This window comes from Tamandua tetradactyla, chromosome 11 (genome assembly GCF_023851605.1).
Source record: "Tamandua tetradactyla isolate mTamTet1 chromosome 11, mTamTet1.pri, whole genome shotgun sequence".
Taxonomy (NCBI): Eukaryota; Metazoa; Chordata; class Mammalia; order Pilosa; family Myrmecophagidae; genus Tamandua; species Tamandua tetradactyla.
The window spans coordinates 83,246,043-83,266,073 of NC_135337.1; the positions used below are offsets into that span (position 1 = coordinate 83,246,043).

General features: G+C 41.9%; 1 protein-coding gene across 1 annotated transcript in view; it reads left to right on the forward strand.

Annotated features, from left to right (window-relative positions):
* The window catches only part of LOC143650548 (mucin-16-like), an 84,209-nt gene that overhangs the window by 13,623 nt on the left and 50,555 nt on the right, over positions 1-20,031 (forward strand). Inside the window, exons 9-22 of the mRNA XM_077121449.1 lie at positions 1,652-1,687; positions 1,919-1,984; positions 4,850-4,968; positions 5,067-5,134; positions 6,199-6,371; positions 6,947-6,982; positions 11,976-12,100; positions 12,294-12,361; positions 12,870-13,042; positions 13,150-13,185; positions 15,950-16,071; positions 16,438-16,505; positions 18,439-18,611; positions 18,971-19,006. Of these exons, the coding sequence (XP_076977564.1) occupies positions 1,652-1,687; positions 1,919-1,984; positions 4,850-4,968; positions 5,067-5,134; positions 6,199-6,371; positions 6,947-6,982; positions 11,976-12,100; positions 12,294-12,361; positions 12,870-13,042; positions 13,150-13,185; positions 15,950-16,071; positions 16,438-16,505; positions 18,439-18,611; positions 18,971-19,006 (1,299 nt within the window). The remainder of the gene's footprint in view (positions 1-1,651; positions 1,688-1,918; positions 1,985-4,849; positions 4,969-5,066; positions 5,135-6,198; positions 6,372-6,946; positions 6,983-11,975; positions 12,101-12,293; positions 12,362-12,869; positions 13,043-13,149; positions 13,186-15,949; positions 16,072-16,437; positions 16,506-18,438; positions 18,612-18,970; positions 19,007-20,031) is intronic.

Sequence of the window (20,031 nt, forward strand, 5' to 3'; positions counted from 1 at the left end):
ACCCAGCTAATGTATGGGGCAGTCAGGACCAAAACCCAAGATTGAGCCTAAACTGCAGCCTCCCAATAGCAAGGAAATACCACAGATCTCCCAGATAGAGCAAGCCCTAACCTCAGGACTGTAAGTGGTATTAATGGCCTCTAGTCTAACAACGTAACTTATTGCTCTATATTTACCTGGAGTTTTCCTTCATATCTGGTTTGAAATATAATTCATTGTATTATCAATAGAACACCCTGCTCTGTGTTTATACAAGAATTAACAACAAGATTGAGAGTACCTTGAAGATGGTTAAGATTTTAATATGGAGACTAACATAAAAACTATTTGGGATTGTTGAGACTATTAAATGAGATAATTCAGGAATAAACCAAGTAAATTTCATAGTTCCCCTGCGTCCTGTCTTTACTTGCCTCTTTCATAGAATATCAAGGTTGATGCAATCCATGACCCAGGGAAATACTCATGAAAATTCTCTTTTCCCAACTTCCTTTCAAGATCCATCTTTGGTATCATCCATCTGACCCCTAAGTCTCTGAACCTTTTCATCATCCATCCTTTTCCTCAAATTTTCCCTAACATTCCAAACCATGTGTTCCTTCCCTTTCCTCCATCACTCTGTCATTTTAAATCTACATACTTCTATTTCACTGTGACAGTAAATTCACAGTGAAATTACATGTGTCAACTTTCTTGTTTATGGTGTCCAGTTTTTTGTTCAAGCAAGCACTAGCCTTACTGTTACTGTGCTGGTCTTTCAATGGGTTTAAAGCCTTAGTCAATTGATTGCCACTACAATGTTGATTGTAGATATAATCAGCCACTTATCTACATTGTTGAGTATATCTACAATCAACACATTGCCTTCAATGATAGAATTCTCATCCAATCAATTAAAGACCTTAAAGGTGGAAATGATGATTTCAGCAGTCAGAAAGAAGAATGTATATCCCTACTTCAGTCAACCATATTCTGCTGGAGAACTCATCAAAACCTTCGTCAGAGTTTCCAACTTGCAGCCTATGCTATGGAATTCAGAATCCCTACTTGCCAATCCCCACAGCTGCATAACCAATTCCTAGAATAAATCTCTTAACATTCAAATCTATCTATCTATCTAATCTCCAGTTTTCTCTGTTTCTCTATAGAACCCTAACTAATATACTCATTCTGTTACAACGTTATGAACCCTATACCACTAAAAATCACAGGCACTAAGCTAGAAAATAAAATATCATACTATCTTTAAAATGCTGTGAAGTGAGAGAAGCTGAGAAAGAAAAAAATGTGAAATTATCTTTATCAATGAGAAACCATGGCCAAGGTATGGAACAGACTTGTTCATAAATTTGTCCCATCACACTTGTATTGTGTTCAGCATTATTGCTAGTGGGAAGTATGCCCCCAATATATAAAGGCCACTATTATCATTTTATTTTTGTTTTTGTAAAAATAATGGTAATGATGTTCATCATTAGTATTAAAGGGTAAAGCACAAAATGACACCAAGTAAAATCTAGCCATTATTATTTGTTTCCTAGTCATAGAAGTTTATTGATGATTTCCATTTCTGGACCACCATCCACCCCTTCCTTAATATTTGCCTGTCAAATAAACTGTTCTTCACTTTTTTCTCCCTCACTATCTGCAGGTTACAACCATCAATATCAGATCCCCACCACCAGCAGTAAGTATTCAGAGACGATGAGCCATTGCCCCAGGACTGTTCTCCCCAGAGCACATTTCTCAAGAGGAAACCAACAATTCCCCCTAAGTGTCCATCTGCATCCCAACAGAAGCCCCTAAACCAACCAATATCTTGGAGTGAGCCAAGATAGAAGCTCAAATTCTAATATTTCTACTCAACATTCCTTCAGGATGGGACTTAATCATTTTTCTCCATTTTTTTTTATTTCAGCTCCAGTAACGTCTACATTCTCTTCCAGACCCTCTACATCTCTGTACCATAATCCCAGCTCAACAGGTAGGAACCTGTTCTCTAGACCTAGGAAATGGCAGTTCTGCATGGTCTATTCCCTGCTGACTACCCAGCCTCAGCTTGTTTTACTATCCCTTAGTCTCTCAGTTCTGGCCACACCAGACTCTTGTCTGTTCTTTTAGGGCCTTAGCATCTGTCTAACCTCAGGACCTTTAACTCTAGCTGTTCTTGTAGATCAGCTATGCCTGGCATCTTTTTATCCTTCAACTTTAAGCTCAAACATCATATTCCCTGAAACACCTTACCAGGCAACCTTTATGAACAGCATTTCCTCCACATACAAACACGGCCCACAGACCTTCTCACATCATTGTGATTATTCCTTCGTGGAATTTGCTACTATTTGTTTTATTCACTCTTTATGCATTTGTCACTTAAGGGTTGGGCACCTAATTGGCACATAGTTGTCTTTGTTGAAAGAATGAATAATTGACTGGATCAATGTATGAATGAAGAAATTCTTATAGATGTCATTCAGATCTATCTTAGTTGTGAATTTGATTCTTGTCCATCTCTTCATCTTGATGAGATGTGAGTCTGAGGACTTCTGAAGCTCCATGAGCTTGCCACAGCAGCCACAAAGCCTGTCCTACCTCTGCTCCTAAGATTTGTTTTAAAAGTTGAGTCTATGGGTTTTTTACATGCTTACTTCAAGACCTAGGCTGGGTATCCCTTATTCTTAATCCCATTTTATGAGTCTGGACTCACGTGATGGAAACTGGTGTCCAATAATCTGAATTCTGCCTTCAGGACTTCTGTGTTTTATGAGTCATGACATTGCATACTTTTTACATGCTTTCAGACAGAATGCACTTTCTCCATTTCTCCACTGCTCCATCCTGATCAATGCAATCATTTATGTAACATTTCTAGTTCCTGAAAACTTTAAAGTAGTAACATTTACTATGCACCAATCCACTCCATTATTGATGAGAAGGGACATCATTTGGAAACATTTCTAAATCTGTCTAGCATTTATGGGACACTTAGTATGTACAGCTGTGCTCAAGTGCCTCTAAGCTCACATTGATTCTCAAACATTGAATCAGATTGCTTACCTGGAATAAACCCTATTTGGCCATGATGTAGTAGTCTCTTTGAATATTGATGGATTAATTTTGCTGTTATTTTGTTGAGGATTTTCAAATCCATGTTAATCATAGAAAATATACGGCCAATTTGGTTACCTGTTTCTTCTTGAGTGAGTTTTGGGAGTTTCTGTGAAGCATAGTTATAATAGCTGCTTTAAAACCTGTACCTGAATATTCCAACATCTGGGTCTCTTTGAGGCTTGCATCTATTGATAGTCTTTTCTGTTGAGAATTGGTCACATTTTGCCTGGTTTCTTGGCCTAAGTAATTTTATATAGTATCCTATGTATTGTGTATGTTATGTCCATGCATAGCCTTGTTCCTTGTTTTAGTTTGTTAAAGCTGCCAGAATGCAATATACCAGAAACGAAGTGCCTTTTTTGTGTGTGTGCTGTATAGTGGGATCACATTTCATTATTTTTCCATGTGAGTATCCCATTATTGCAGCACCATTTGTTGAATTTTTGTTTGTTTGTCTTGCTTGTTTGTTTTTTTTGTTTGTTTGTTTTGGGAGAAGTTCAAGGACTGGGACTCAAACTCGGGTCTCCCACATGGCAGGTGGGAATGCTACCAATGAACTACTCTTGCACCCCCCAAAAAGTGGCTTTTTAAAAGGGAATTAAGTTGCAAGTTTACAGTTCTTAAGCTTTAAAAACGTCCAAACTAAGGCATCCAGAGAGAAATACCTTGGTTCAAAGAGATCCGTAGTTGTGGAACACCTCTGTCAGCTGGGAAGGTATATGGTGACATCTGCTAACTTCCTCTCCTGGCTCCTTCAAAGGCTTCCCCAGGGGTGTTTTCTTTCATCTCCAAAGGTCTCTGGCTATGTGGGTTCTGTTGGCCCTTTCCAAGTTGATCCCCCCTTAAAAGGCTCCAGTAAGCAACTCTACTTCAGTGGGTGAAGGCACATCTCCATGGAAAACCATCTCATCAAAAGTTCCCACCACAATCAGACAGGTCACATCTCCATGGAAACAATAAAAAAGATCCCACCCAGCCAGCAATATTGAATGAGGGTAAAGAACATAGCTTTTCTGGGGTACACAACAGCCTCAAACCAGCACAGACTTGTTATAGTCTTCTGGGGTATGTGTTTTGCTTGTGTTTAGTTTGTTTGTTTTAGCTGGTAGTTAGCTCTTTTCACTCTGGTGTACAATGACCATTTGATCAAAAGGTGAGTTTTCTATCAGAATTTTAGCTGTTTCTGCAAACACACACACACAAACACAGCTCCATGACTTACCTGTGCCCTCAGAACAAACCTGTAAGAGAAAAGAAGGCGAAAAAAGTAAAATTCATCCTTGGACAAGCTATTTTTCCACTTTTTTCTCTCTTTTACAATCTGCTGGCTTTTGTTTACTTTTATAGAGTCCTGGGTAGTTAGTTGCTTTTTATATTTTGTCTTGAGATTTTAGCTATAGTGAGCAAGAGAGCCAGGCTGTAGTGAGTTTAATCTACCTTGGCTGGAATCTCAGAAATGTTAATGAACTCCACTGACGAGAGTTTCCAAGAGTTCAATTGCCCAGTTCAGACCTCTGGTTTTTATTACTTACACCCCAGCACCAGGGTGAACATGCAGTTTTTATTTCACACTGTGTAGTTTTTGAGAGGCTGGCAAGGAACAAGAGTGACTCAGTAGCATATCTCAAGCCTAATCTGCTGGACACTGGAGCTAAAATAACAACTCTGGATCCTCCCCCATAGCCGTCCTAAACCTGAGCTTATTATGGAACCCAATCTCTTCCTCTCCCACTTGCAGGTCCTTCTCTGGTGCCCTTCACCATCAGCTTCACCATCACCAGCCTGTACTATACTGAGGACATGGGGAGCCCAGATTCTGAGTTATTCAACACAACAGAAAGACTCTTGAATAGCCTGGTAAGAGCACCCAGCACCTACCCCTTCTCATTTCACCCTTGTCCTTCCTAGACTCTTGACCCATCCTACTCCTTCTTTTCTCTCTCCTCTACCCCCAGCTCAGTTCCTTGTTCCAGAACAGCAGCATTGGGCATCTCTACTCTGGCTGTGCACTGACCTTGCTCAGGTGAGAACTCCAGAGTACACATGCAGGCAATATGGAAAGTCACTTTGAACTGGGCCCTAACTGGGCCCCACCTACCATCTCAGGGACAGCCCCTTCTCATCCTGACTGTAAAATACAGACTCCTCTTGGGCCTCTCCTCCCTGGGAGACAAGGGATGAACTTTTCAGGAGGATCTTTACTCTGGAGCTCATCCAGAAAACAATTAGTCAACAGGTTGGCTTTATCATTGAAGAGCAGTGGTTTTCAACCAAGAATGATTTTGCTCCCTGGGATATATTTGGCAATGCCTGCAGACATTTTTCATTGTCACAACTGGGTTGGAGGGAACGCTATTCATAGAGATGCTTCTAAACATATTATAATACACAGGACAAAGAAATATCCTGTGCTTTGCTATTACACAGCAAAGAATTATCTAATCAAAATATCAACAGGGTTCAGGTTGAGAATCCTTCTCTAGAGAATGTATTATTCTCTCTCCTGCTTTAGTCACATTTTGACTAAAAATTGTCCTCCTTAACTCCTACCAAGAACTGCTCTCCTTTACAATCCCCCAGCAATGGCCATATCCTGTTGTCTGACTTCCCAGAGGTAAATTTGGGATATCTGCCCTACAACTAAATGCTGAGAGATCGGTCCTCTTATCTCACAGCTGATAAATGTGAAGCACAGAGGTTGAAGAGACTTAACCAGAGTTAACCAGCTACTGATTGTCAGAGCTGGGATTTAAGCAATTCGATACCGTCTTTTTTCACTTTATCAAATTTCCAGACTCCTTTATTTTGCCCCATTTGTCATACTTCTGCTGTTAGGGTGTGCAATGCCTTGTGCTGATTGTCACTTTAAAGCTTAGCACAAGTATTCACGTGAGAAGTTTCTACAATGTCTGTGTTAGAGGATCTTGGCAGATGTCCTGTTCATTTCCACATCCCCTCCACCAACAAGGCCATTTTCAGCTTCCCACTAGTCCTCCTGTGTTTTCTGTCCTCTCCCTCAATGAGGCTTCTCAGGTCCCTTGTCTAGGGTCTCTCCACCTCCCCATTCCATTGACCCTCCCTGCCCAGGCCTGAGAAGGATGGATCAGCCGTTGGAGTGGACATTGTCTGCACTCTGCGCTCTGACCCGGCGGGGCCTGGATTGGACAGAGAGCAGCTGTACTGGGAACTGAACCACGAGACGTTCAACGTTACCCAACTGGGCCCCTTCACCTTGGACGAGGACAGTCTCTTCGTCAATGGTGAGGATACTTTTAGTAGCCTCTAGATGAAGTTGAGAATTTGCTCCTCAGAAGGGAGGTTGGCTCTCCCGTTCACCACAGGACCCATTCTGTGTCATCTTCCTCCTAAGCCACCTCCTTTAATAATACTTCTAGCTCAGTTCCCATAGACCCTTGAGTTTGGAAGTCATTCTCTATTCATTACACCTCTGCATTCCAGTGATTTGCACACTTGTGTGGCCAGAACACCCCTTCTCCATGCTGAAGAAAGATAGGATCCCTTGGCTTAAGCCAATGGGGTTCAAGAGTTTAGCCACTCAGCTTTCTCCCTCCCAATACCTCAAAATCCCACTACACCCACAACCTAGAAATTCTGTTCTTTATCTTCCCAAGTAAATTGCAACCCCGTGAAGACAGAAATTGAGTTTTTTACTTCTCTGCATTTTAAGAACAGGATACTGTTGCTATTAAATCATTACCTTTGAACTGTATAGACCTTAGGCATCGGTTGGGGTGAGGGCTGATGATTCTCAAGGTGTGTTTTGAATATCCCTCCCCTGCCTGCATTACAATTCAGTCCCTTATTCTATTTGCAGGTTATACGTATCGGGCCTCGACTTCCACCCCCACTGGTGAGTACTCAGGGCCCTGATGACCATTTTTTCCAAGTGATTTGAGGGCAGCATCCAATCCCCCACCTCCCTCAAACCTGAGTCCAGGCCCTTAGGGAGAGAAGAACCCAGAAGACTGGATGAGCTCACCCCCACCTCTATATCTCATGACTCAAAATTGGACAGGAATGATACACACATTGGCATCTGAGCCCCAACCCCACATCCCTGTTCTCTAGACAATTTCTCATCAGCAGCTGTGATTTTGACATGCTCACAGTGGCCTCGGTCCTGCCAGCCTACTTCTCAAGCACAAGTGGGTGACTTCTCTCTCCACCTCCTTCTAGGAAACCAGAAAATGTCCTCAAAGCTAGGTCCTGGGAGATGCAGAGAAAAGCTGATGTGAGGGACCCTGGGACTCAGTCACAGGCACCACACCCCCTACTCTGCCCTGAATTCCTCAAGAGGGGGGATGTGTCCTCATCATCTCTCCAGCTGTGTTGACCCTGGGCAAGTTACTTACCATCTCAGTGCCTCAGTTTCCTCACCTACCAACTAAGGATAGCAGTAATTTAGAAGATCGCTGTGAAGGTTAAGCAAAAAACACAAGAACACTTAGCACAGGCATTCGCAGGGCATTTAGTTCAAGTGAAGATTTATTGGGCACATGTTCTATGCTAGGAAGAGGGGAGAAGACGTAGAGTAAGTCAAATGGAGTCACTCTCCTCGCCAAGTTCACAGTATATTAGGGGAAACTGACATTGAACATGCAATTATAATTAATAAAAATAAAAAAGACAACCGTATTATTTAGCCCTTACTATGTACGAGGCCATATGGTCTCTGTTGTAAAACTTTTTATGTTTAAGTAATTATAGACTCATGGGAAGTTGCAAAATGGTACAGAATTTCTAGGTACCTTTCACCTAATTTCTTTCCAATGGTTACATCTTACATGACGACAGTACAATATGAAAACCAGGAAATTGCACAGACATCAGTCAGAGTTCACTAGTTTTACACATCTTCATGTGTGTGAGTGTGAGTAGATGTACGTTTTTAGTTCTGTGTCATTTTATCACATGTACAGATTTCTGTAACGACACAACCAAGATACAGAACAGTTTTGTCACAACAAAGCTCTCCCTTGTGCTACCCTTTTACGGTCATGCCCACGTACCCTCAACCATCATAAACATTAATCTGTTCTTTGTCTCTATAATTTTGTAAATTTGAAAATGTTGTATAAATGGTATCACTCAGGGTAAAGACCTTTTGGGTTGGCTTTTTACACTCACCCTAATGTTCTTGATATGTGCTAACCGCTTTAACGAACATTGTCGTTTAAACTTCAGAACCACTCTAAGAAATATGATGCTCCTTATTTTACAGTCGAAGAAACAGGGTTAAATAAAGCGCCTAAGGTCATGCAGCTGATGAGGGACAGAGAGAAAATTTGAAACCAAATAAGAGTTCCTAGAGCAAGTGGCAACATAGGCTTTCCTATGCAGACTTTTATTAAAGGGCAATATTCCTTAGGGTTATGGACTTGGGCTCCTTAGCTTGCTTTTTGGTCAATTCATTGCATTTTCTTTATGTTAACTGAGAATATTAGAGAAGTTGTTGGTTTGCAGAAAATACAGAATTCTCATATACCACCCTATTAGTCACACCTTGCATCAATGTGGTACACTTGTTACAATTCATTAAAGAGTTTTTTTTTGTTTTTTGTTTTTTGTTTTTTTTTTTGCATGGGCAGGCACTGGGAATCAAACCCGGGTCTCTGGCATGGCAGGTGAGAACTCTGCCGGCTGAGCCACCGTGGCCCACCCTAGAGCATTTTTCAATTGTGGTATTAACTAGAGTCCATCGTTTAAAATAGGGCTCACTGTTTGTGTTATACAATGCTGTGGAGTTTTTAAATTTTTATTCTAGTAATCTGTATACAATCTAAAATTTCCCCACCTATCCACATTCAAATATATCACTCACTGCTGTTAATTACATTCACAAAGTTGTGCTACCATTACCACCATACATTACTGAAACTTTTGATGAAACCAAATAGAAACTCTGTACAATTTGTACGATTTAAGCATTAACAGTGAAATCATACAATATTTGTCCTTTTGTGTCCTGCTTATTTCACTTAACTCGATGTCTTCAGGCTTTATCCATAGTGTCCCATGCATCAGAACTTCATTCCTTTTAATAGCTGAATAGTATTCCATTATATGTATGTATCACATTTCATTTATTCTTCTATTGATGGAAATTTGAATTCCTTCCATCTTTTGGCAGTTGTGAATACTGACAATAAGCATATTAGTATGCAAATGTCTGAATCCCTCCTTTCAATACTTTTGGGTATATACCTATAAGTGGGATAGGCAGATTGTATGATAATTTGACACTTAACTTTCTGAGGAATCGCCAAACTGTTTTCCACTTGATTGCACAACTTTACATTCCCAGAATCAGTGTCCAAGCATTTCCATTTCTCTACATCCTCTCTAAAACTTATTTCCTATTTTTTAATAGTAGCCACTCTACTAGAGATGGTATCTCATTGTGGTTTTGATTTGTATTTCCCTGGTGGTTAATGACTTTGAGCATATTTTCCTGTGCTTATTGGCCATTTGTATATCTCTTTGGAGAAATGTCTATTCATGTCTTTTGCCCGTCTTCTAATTGGGTCATGTATCTTTTTGTTGTTGAGTTGTAGGAGCTGATTACATACTCTAGATATTACAATGGTTTCCAAATGTTTTCTCCTATTCTTTAGGTTGTCTTTTTACTTCCCTGAGAAATTATTTTGATGCACAGAGGCTTGTAATTTTGATCAAGTCCTATTTATTTATTTGTTGTTTATTTATTTATTTTTGTTCATATTCAGTTTTATTGAAATCATTTGGCAATTTTTGGTACCAGTACAAAGTCTTTGACTGTGACTACTGGAACATTGTACATGAGTTTATGTTTTGGCTCATTATAGGTTTGGGTGCATGTATTTACTAAATTTCCTACACTGCATTTCATTACCTGATGGCAAAGTGCCTTAAGCGTCAATCTATAATTATCTATTATTCATAGAAAAGGACTTTGTAAAGCAATATTGAAATAAATAAAATCCACAGATCTAAAGAAATTTCCTTCAAACATTAAGAACATACAGAATGTATTAAAGACATATATATTTAGTTCTCCAGGTAGCAAGGCAAGCATTCAATGTCTGTAGTTTCTTGTGTTTACTTATTGCTTGATATCAAAAAGATTCCAAAAGCTATAAAAACCTGTATTGACATTCCTAGTATGATTCAAACAACATTAGAGGAGAGAACTTGATTTGGCCTTTAAAACCACAATGACTTTTTTCCATAATGAGACTTTTCTTCTGAAACTCATCTCAGGAACAGTTTGCTCTCTGAATGCCTTACAATGAGCAGCTGCCCTAGAGTAGATATAAGTATTGGCTTATTTAAGTGTATTAGTGGACTGCCAACAGTCAGAAGTCTTTCTCTCCATAGCAAAATGGTCAGCAGACCTTAAAATAAAGCTTCAGAGGGTTTGGTGCTCCTTGGTTGTTCTCCAGATTACTAGAATAAAAATTTTAAAACCCCACAGCATTGTACAACACAAACAGTAAGCCCTATTTTAAACGATGGACTCTAGTTAATAGCACAATTATAAAAATGTTCTAAGGGTGGGCCACGGTGGCTCAGCCGGCAGAGTTCTCGCCTGCCATGCCAGAGACCTGGTTCCATTCCCAGTGCCTGCCTATGCAAAAAAACAAAAAACAAAAAACAAAAAACAAAACTCTTTAATGAATTGTAACAAGTGTACCACATTAATGCAAGGTGTGACTAATAGGGTGGTATATGAGAATTCTGTATTTTCTGCATGATTTTTCTGTAAACCAACAACTTCTCTAAAGAAGGTCATTCAAGACCTTTAAAATAGCCGTGTTTAAGTGTGCTGACTTTCTCAGCTCTTCTTCATGTGATTCTTGCCCTGGATATGCACTGTTAATGTTGTACTTTTTTGCAATTGGTGACCTCCATGTGAGAACTTCCTTTCCTCTATTCCTTCCCCAGAAATCTTAATCTGTTCTCTTCTTGTGCCAACTTTCTGCTGATTTGTTTAAGCTGTCTCCCTCACTCAGAGACTTTTCCTTACACTTTTCAGTTCTGGGTCTACAGCAGTTCAGTTTCTCCCCCTTTTAAATCTATTTTTATTTTTTGTCATGCTTCCATGTCTCCATTTTTTTTTTTCCATTAGTGCATCCCAACCCAGAGAGCTACATTGTGTCAATCCAGAAATGTGCTCATTTCAGAAAAATCTGGTTTTCCTTTAGGTGTCCAGCTGATGGACAATCGCTAGAGTGAGGGCACAACAGTTATTACCAGACTTTCTATAGTGGTGTCTCTTTTTGTTTCCCCTGAGGCCCCTTTTATATGTATCCCTGTGTACTGTCTTGTGTTTTGCAATGGGTCTTTGTGAACTTAGGTTCCTGTGTCTGGATGTGTATGGAGTTCCAACTTGCTGCTGTGAGTCTATGATCTCAGTCTGTGTTTGGAGGGAGATGGGCTGTGCTTCTTCTGTGCGAACTCTGTGTGACTCCCAAGCTGGGGAGACTGACCACAGAGGTGGGGAATGATGACTGAAAAAAACTGGCAGCTGAGATGGAATTCTCGTACCTGAGATTTTTCTGTTTCTGTGAACAGCATTTCTTGCATCTGTTTCCAGTCTCTATTGTCCTCCAAAATTCTAAACAAATGGAGTGTGTCCTCTAATTTGCTAAATCTCTGTCCTATTTACTTCTATAGTACAACTTTTCAAGTTTATCCCCAGTACCCCTCAGTCATTGGCTAATGTATCGGTTGAGGTCTCCTGTCTGCTGAAATTGCCATTCTGGAGGAAGCTTTTCTCTAAGGCTTGAAGACACACATGTGGGATGTCCCAGGCTTGCACATTTGGTATGATCAGTCAAACATTTCTTTCATCCACTCTTCAGCCACTGGCCCTACCCTGGTGCCCTTTACCCTTAACTTCACCATCACCAACCTCTACTACATGGAAGACATGCATCACCCAGGATCTGCAAAGTACAACACCGTTGAAAGATCTCTGAACCTTCTGGTAAGAGCCTTGCCCACCTTACTTCTACATTGCTCACCTTGCCTCCACCTTGGCCACCTTACACCTGCCCCATCTTCTTCACCCCTTCTTTGCCCATGGAAGCAAATCCCACCTACCAATGCTTACACACCTAGCTCCTGCCCCATATCAGCCCCTCAGCCCCCCTACTCACCTCTTTCTCTTTCCTTGACAGATTGGGCACTTGTTCAGCAATACCAGTCTCAGTTCCCTCTACTACGGCTGCAGACTCACCTTGCTCAGGTGAGACTCCCTAAAAGACAGCCAGCCAGACCTTCCCTGAGCTCACCTAGGCCCAAAGAATTGGGTCTGCTTCCTTCGTTTCCTGTTGAAATGTCCTCAGTGGAGTTGGAATTCAGAAGGCACTAACTCTGCCAAGGTGTTGTGTCTTCTTCCCCATATCCCTCAAATTCTACGCAGCTCATCAGCAGGACTGGGCCTCTATGCTACTCATCCTTTCTGAATCCCCTCTCACTTCTCCACTTGCTTTCATTTCAAATCCCAGCAACTCTTTACCTGTCTCTGGTATGAGCTCTCCTGTCCCCATGATATGACACTGAAGGTTTCGACTTTTCAACTGAATAAAAATTCTCGCACCCACTAATTCTGTTCAGTCCAGGCTGGTTAGAAGTTGGTGTACTTAGAAAATCTAAGTCTGGCTTCTCACCTCCATTTCCTCTGACCCCTTTTTGTCCTCTCAAGGGATCTCAGGACTCTATTTGTTGCCATTCCCCTCACTCTCTCTCCCCAGGTCTGAGAAGGATGGGGAAGCTACTGGAGTGGACGCCATCTGCACTCTCCTCGCTGACTCTGCAGGTCCTGGGCTGGACAGAGAGCAGCTGTACTGGGAGCTGAGCCAATTGACTCATGGTGTCACCCAGCTTGGCCCCTACACCCTGGATCAAGACAGTCTTTATGTAAATGGTGAAGGCTCCATCTTTTACAGCCCAGAGGACCTTACAACCTCCCTTCCATTTCTCTTATTCCCTCATTCCATCCCCTCTTTCCCTTTTCTGTCTCTGCCTCTACAGGTTACACCCACCAGGCCCTGGCCACCACCTCGATCCGTGAGTATTTTGAGACTTCAGAAGTCTAAACCCGTGTTTGCTCTTTCCCGAGTCCCAGCCAGTAGGAATGTAAGAGGTCAAGCCCTGCTTCTTCCATTTCCCACTTTCACGCACCTCCAGCCTCAGATGAACAAGGTCCAATACCCCAAAACCCCATGCTGTGGGCACAACACCCCTGGCATCTCCAAGGTGAGGGTGTACCAAACCCAAACACTTGAGTATTTTTCCCCAGCTTCTGTTGTGACCACAGTTTCTGCTGAGATGACAACCTTCTTCTCCAGACCCACAAGTAGGATTTATTTTCACTGAAGATGGTCTTAGCCACTCTTGCTGTATTCTAACCATGGGAGACAGGGTGTCAGTGGGGGTGACATCTCCTGGGGGAGAACTGGACGAACTCCTGCTGTGTCTAACAGGGGCTTCCCAGGTCTCTGGAGATGTCATGAATTCTGTTCTCAGCCCCAGCACTCACTTTCCTAAGCCACTCTCTGTCACTTGCTTCTGAAACATCTCTGTCACCCCAGTCTTCCAAATGATTCCTTACCTCTTGATAGAGTAAAAAGCAGACAAATTCATTGAGAATAGATTTGTCAAATGTCCAGTTTATCAAAAGACAATTCACTAAAGGATCAATCCCTCAGTTTGCCCAATAAATTAATTTACTAAAAGATTGTTTGAGAGATATTCTTATTGAATATACGTGACTTTATTTCTTCTTACTAGTGTCTTCTTTATTATGTTCCTTGTGAATATATATCATTTCGCTGACCATATCCAGTGAATATTGTCATTTTAGCAGCATTTTAAGGAACGTCCCATTTGTCAAATTCCAGGACTCTGGGTCATATGAACATTTCACAAATCTTGTTTGTGTGTTTGTTCCCTCCATGCTTTTTTCTTTGAAAATGATTAAAAATATCACAAAAATTGAGAAAAGAGTATAAGGATATCCATCTTACCACCACAGGGACTCAACATTATTGAAACTTTATCTTATTTGCTTCTTTGAATAGTCAGATATGCTAGAACGTGACATTGTGTTCCTAAAAATCTCCATGCCATGTAAAATGTACAAGGAAAACACAGAGTTTATAGGACAAATGGGATTAGGAACACATCACTTAAAAACATCTTCAGTGAGCTGAGACTCAGCATCAAGGGATTGAGAAAAACCCTAGAATGAGCTGAGACTCAGCATCAAGGGATTGAGAAAACCTTCTCGACCAAAAGGGGGAAGAGTGAAATGAGACAAAATAAAGTGTCAATGGCTGAGAGATTCCAAACAGAGTCAAGAGGTTATCCTCGAGATTATTCTTACGCATTAAGTACATATCGCCTTGTTATTCAAGATGTAATGGAGAGGCTGGAGGGAACTGCTTGAAAATGTAGAGCTGTGTTCCAGTAGCCACGTTTCTTGATGATGATTGAATAATGATAAAGCTTTCACAGTCTGACTGTGTGATTGTGAAAACCTTGTGTCCGATGCTCCTTTCATCTACCTTGTCAACAGACAAGTAGAACATATGGAATAAAAATAAATAATAGGGGGAACAAATGTTAAAATAAATTTAGTTTGAAATTCTAGTGATCAATGAAAGGGAGGGGTAAGGGGTATGGTATATATAAATTTCTTTTTCTGTTTTTGTTTTATTTCTTTTTCTGAATAGATGCAATGTTCCAAGAAATGATCATGATGATGAATATGCAACTATGTGATGATAATGTGAATTACTGATTATATATGTAGAACAGAATGATCAAAATAGGAATGTTTTCATTTGTTACACATTTTTTTGGTATTTAAAAAACAATCCTCAATGGTACTTTAAAAAAAGAGATGGGAATCTAATAGAAGGCAATAGTACAGTTTTACATGTTAAATGGCTAAGAAATACATACCTGCTCTCATAAATATGTCAAATTGTTCTCAAAGTAGCAGTGGTGTTGAATAAACATGTTTTTGAAACAAACATTATAAAACTGATTTAAATATAGATATAGATATAACTTTTTTCTAGACTATTTGTAAGCTGCAAATGTTGTGCTTCACCACTATATATTTCAGCAAGCATCAGCAAAGAAACAGGACATTATCCTTTGTAACAACAATTCCCTGATCATACCCACAAAATGCAATAATACATTAGAGTTATCCCCAATACAATTAGTATTCAAATTTCCCCCATGTCTTCGTTTTGTAAGGGACTTTTTTCAATGCAGAATCCAATCAAACTTCCCATATTGTTTAAGTTATGGTCTTTTTTTGGTATCTGGGCCTTAAATAGTCCAATTCAGTGCCCCCCATTTTTAGCTCACGATATCGAGTACCAAAGAGGTAGAACGTGGTCCCACATTCTGGCTTTGTCTGTCTGCTTTACCTATATTCTTGAATAAGAATATATTCAAGAGGAATTCTTCATAAAATATTCATAAAATAATTCTGGTTAGGTCAGTTTGGGGAAAATGGCATAGTGATCCTCAGGCAAATTACCCTATAGGCCTGTGAGAGTAAACTTGTATGGAAGGATCCTCAAAGGGCCCTGGCAGGAGGAAGAAACTGGCTCATGCCTGTCCAAGCTGAACACTCCCACCTCTGGTTTCAGTGGATGGCCAAAGGCAAGACTGGGAAATGAAACTGAACATTTCAATGGCTCCCCAAAAGAAAGACCTGAGCTGGCAGGCATTCTCTCCTACTGGTCCTTCAACCCCTATTGTGCCCAGGCCTGACCTGTGCATGGTCTCTCCTCACCCTTCCCTCCCAAAGCTGCTGGCCCTCACCTGGTGCCCTTCACACTCAACTTCACCATCACCAACCTTCGCTCCGTGGAGGACATGCAGCTGGAGTCCACCATCTTCAACTCCACGGAGTCATTCCTACAAAGCCTGGTGAGTGCCCCTGCTACCCATCCTTCTTTTTCAAATGCCGCCCCACTCTCTGTGCAGTCTTCCTTATTATTCTCTGAAGTCGAGTGGAGTGCTTGAAGCTGTGAGCCCAGCAGACAGCTAGCTCCAAGTTTAAAACCTGGAACTGCCACGGACAAGCGACGGGGCATTGGACCAGTGACCTTGACTTGGGCACCTCAGTTTCCTATCTGCAAAACCAAGATAATAAAATCTCTTATCCCAAAGGGTTGAGGGGGGAGAATTAGATGCAATGTTGAGCGAATTAGAGAGTTGGTGTCTGAATTAAAATGTATTTTAAAATTGTGATTATTTAATATTCATCTTCGTTCCCTCACTGCTCCTTCTCAGCTCAAGGTCTTGTTCACCACCAGCAGCATCGGTCCACACTACACTGGTTGCAGACTGACCATACGGAGGTGAGACCTGCTCTCTGACCAGCCTTGGTGGTGGGATGGCCACAGCTAAGGCCATCTTTATTTGGCAAGTGCCTCGCCAGAGCGACGCAAGTGAGGCATCTAGGATACTGCATTTAAGGAAACCTTCACCCTCAGAAGCCTGCCCCACACTTACATGATCCTGAGAGTGGATCCTTCCATAAATGTTGCATCTTGGGTGCCTTGCTTTTTTCACCTATTTCTGACCCCGAGGCTTGCCCTATATACGACCTCTTTAGGCAATCCTAAATCCAATTAAATAGAATTGATAGGACTGAATAAGCCATATGTGGCCTTAGTATCATGTAGAAAATATGTACAGCAGACAGTGAGGGTATTTCTTTTTTTTCCTTTATATAGCTGTGCATTTATGATCATAATCAACTTTGTTTTCCTTTTCTGTGAAAAATAACATATATGGGGAAAAGGGATAAATTTCAAAGCGTATCACAACAATTAGTTGTAGAACAGATTTCAGAGTTTGGTATGGGTTGCAATCCCACAATTTTAGGTTTTTAGTTCTACCTGCTCTAAGATACTAGAGACTTAAAGAAATATCGATATAATGATTCAGCACTCATATTCATTTGTTAAACCCTGCATTCTCTGTATAACTCCACCATCACCTTTGATCTTTCTCCCACTCTTTAGGGGTATTTGGGCTATGCCCATTCTAACTTTTTCATGTGGGAAAGGGCTGTTGATAATATGGAATAGGGGGATGGAACTGGTTGATGTTCTGGAGAGGCTGGGCCCTCTGTATTTCAGGACTTGTCTGATCCAGGGACCCATCGAGAGGTTGTAAGTGTCTGGAAAGTTACCCGCGTGCATGGAACCTTTGTAGAATCTTGTATAATGACAAGGTGGTCTTTAGGGTTGGCAGGAATGGTTTTGGTTGGGGGTTGGCAAGCTATGACAGGTAGCAATGTCTGACTGATGCTTGCTAAGAGTGACCTCCAGAGTAGCCACTCAACTCTATCTGAACTCTCTCAGTCACTGACACCTTATTTGTTACACTTCTCTCCCCTTCTTTTGGCCAGGATAGCAGTGTTGATTCCACAGTGCTGGGGTCAGGCTTGTCCCTAGGGGTCATCTCCCATGCCGCCAGGGAGACTTTCACTCCTGGATGTCATGTCCCATGTAGGGGGGAGGTCAATGATTTCACTTGCACAGTTGATCTTGGAGAGAGTGAGGCTACATCTGAGCAACAAAAGAGGTCATCCAGAAGTAAAAGCTTCCAGTGTGGGCATTTCTCTTCTTCAGAAGCCCTCAGAAGGCAGGTGCTATTCTTTTTAGCATCCCAGGTAAACCTAATGTGCAAGGAAATGAGAACTTAATGGACAGGTGCAAGGGTCACCCTAGCTTTGAAGTACCAAGTCCTTGTAGGTTTGTTTGCTTATTTGTTTTTGCTGGGAGATATTAACAACAAGGAAGCTGTTGAACAGCAGATGAGGAGTCACTTCTGTGTAGCATCTCATGCTCAACTGCTTAGGTCGAGAAGTTGAATTGGATCAGCTCTCTGAGCATTGAGGAATCTATATTCAGAGCTGCTATTCAGTTTTCCCAGAGAATATGAATACTCTGTAAATACTTGTTTAACTACTCAATTAATTAATGAATGAACACCTAAAATGTAGTTGCCACCAGGACCATATATTCTTTCTCAAGAGAAGTAAGTTTATGCGAGTTGTTCAGCAAGTGACAGAACTTAGGTTTGAACTGATGGGCATCTGACTCTGAAACATCCATTTGTGTCCTTTGTGGCTCAGTGATCCCCCTTTTTTTCCAAATAGCTCCTGCCTGTGCAGGAACAGCGGGGGAGCAAATGTCCACAAACAAATGGGCTCAAGACAAAGATGGCATGCCAAAGGCGCCCCTCTGACCTGTCCCCATGCCCATGCCCTTCTCTTCTCAGGCCTGAGAAGAATGGAACAGCCACTGGAGTGGATGGTGTCTGCACATACCGCCCTGACCATGCGGGCTCCCAGCTGGACAGAGAGCTGCTGTACTGGGAACTGAGCAATCAGACCAATGGCGTCACCCAGCTGGGCCCCTATACCCTTGACAGAGATCATCTGTATGTCGATGGTGAGTGGCTGGTGGTGGCAGGGGATGCCTCTTGGCCCCGCAAGGCGGATCTTTCTGCAACTGCCAAACTCTGGCCAGAGGATAAATCCTTGGCTGTTTCTAGATTTTTGTCCTCACTGTCCCTTTCTTTGTAAGCTTCCCCTTCCCCCACTAAGGGCTGAGAGAGAGAGAGAGTAGAGAGAGATCAGAGAAAGGTCACAGGAAGCACAACCCACTGTCTGGAAGGCAAACAAACTCCTGATTAAAGGATTCCCATTCCAAGGTGTTCTGATGGCTGCTGTTCTGTCCATAATGGTCCAGCTCTTCAATACCTCTTCAACTTTCAAACATCTCACTTCATTCTTACCCATTCTCTGCAGGTTACACCAGGCCAGCCTCGATCTCCAACCCCACTGGTGAGTATTCAAACCTTTGATGGCTCCATGCTCCACTGACCCTGTGGGAGCAGATGTCCTCTCTCCTCCAACTACAGGGGCTCAGGGATGAAGGAAGCTGTAGGTCCCTGGTCACTTTCCCTCACTTCTACCTTCTGTAACTTTGGCTGGGGATCAGAGACGCCTGTCTTTGGCATCTCCAAGGTGATGGGGTTGCATCATTCTCATTTTTTGTGCTTCCCCTTCTGTTGCTATGACTTCTATACTCTTCTCAGGAGACTCTGCTACCCCAATCCCCTTCTCCAGCTCCGCAGGTAGGAGTTTGCTCTTCATGTCTCCTTCCTTCCCACTCCCATGTCTCGTGGTTGGCAGTGAGAAGGGAAAATGAGGGGTGAACTTAGAGGTCAAGGTTAGAGGATAGTGTAGGGAGGATGAATCCTTCAGGCCTTTCCCTTGGCATGCACCAGTTCAGTGTCATCCTTGGGTTTGGAGAACCCTGCCATTCCAGGTTTCCAATCCTAGACTGAAGCAGTGACTCCTTTTAATTACCCTTTACTTTATCTCATGGTGTTATATCAGCTTTTATTGACTAAAAAAGAAAATGAAAATTTAGTGGATAAAACAACTATTTACTGTTGCTCACTGGTATGCAAGTCATCTGGTCAGTTCCTCTGGTCTTAACTGGTTCCCTTATGTGTTGGCAGCCACCTGCAGGTGAGCTCGATGCCTCTGCTTTTTGAGGATGCTTGATAATTCATTGGAAGCCTCTGTTCTCCTTTACGTGACCTCTTTCCAGTACCCAACAGGCTAGCTTAGGCTTGTTAATATGTGACCATAGACTTCCTATCAGCCAGAGAAGGTAAGCCCCACTGCACAAGCACTTCTCAGGCCTCTGCTTGTGTCACATTTTTCTTTGCCCTTTGGCCAAAGCAAGTCACACAGCCAACTCAGGTTCAAGAGGTGGAGACACAGACTTCCACTTTGTGATGGGAGGGGCCACAACATTACATTGCAAGAGTGCAGTTTCAGAGAGGGGAAGGATTTGT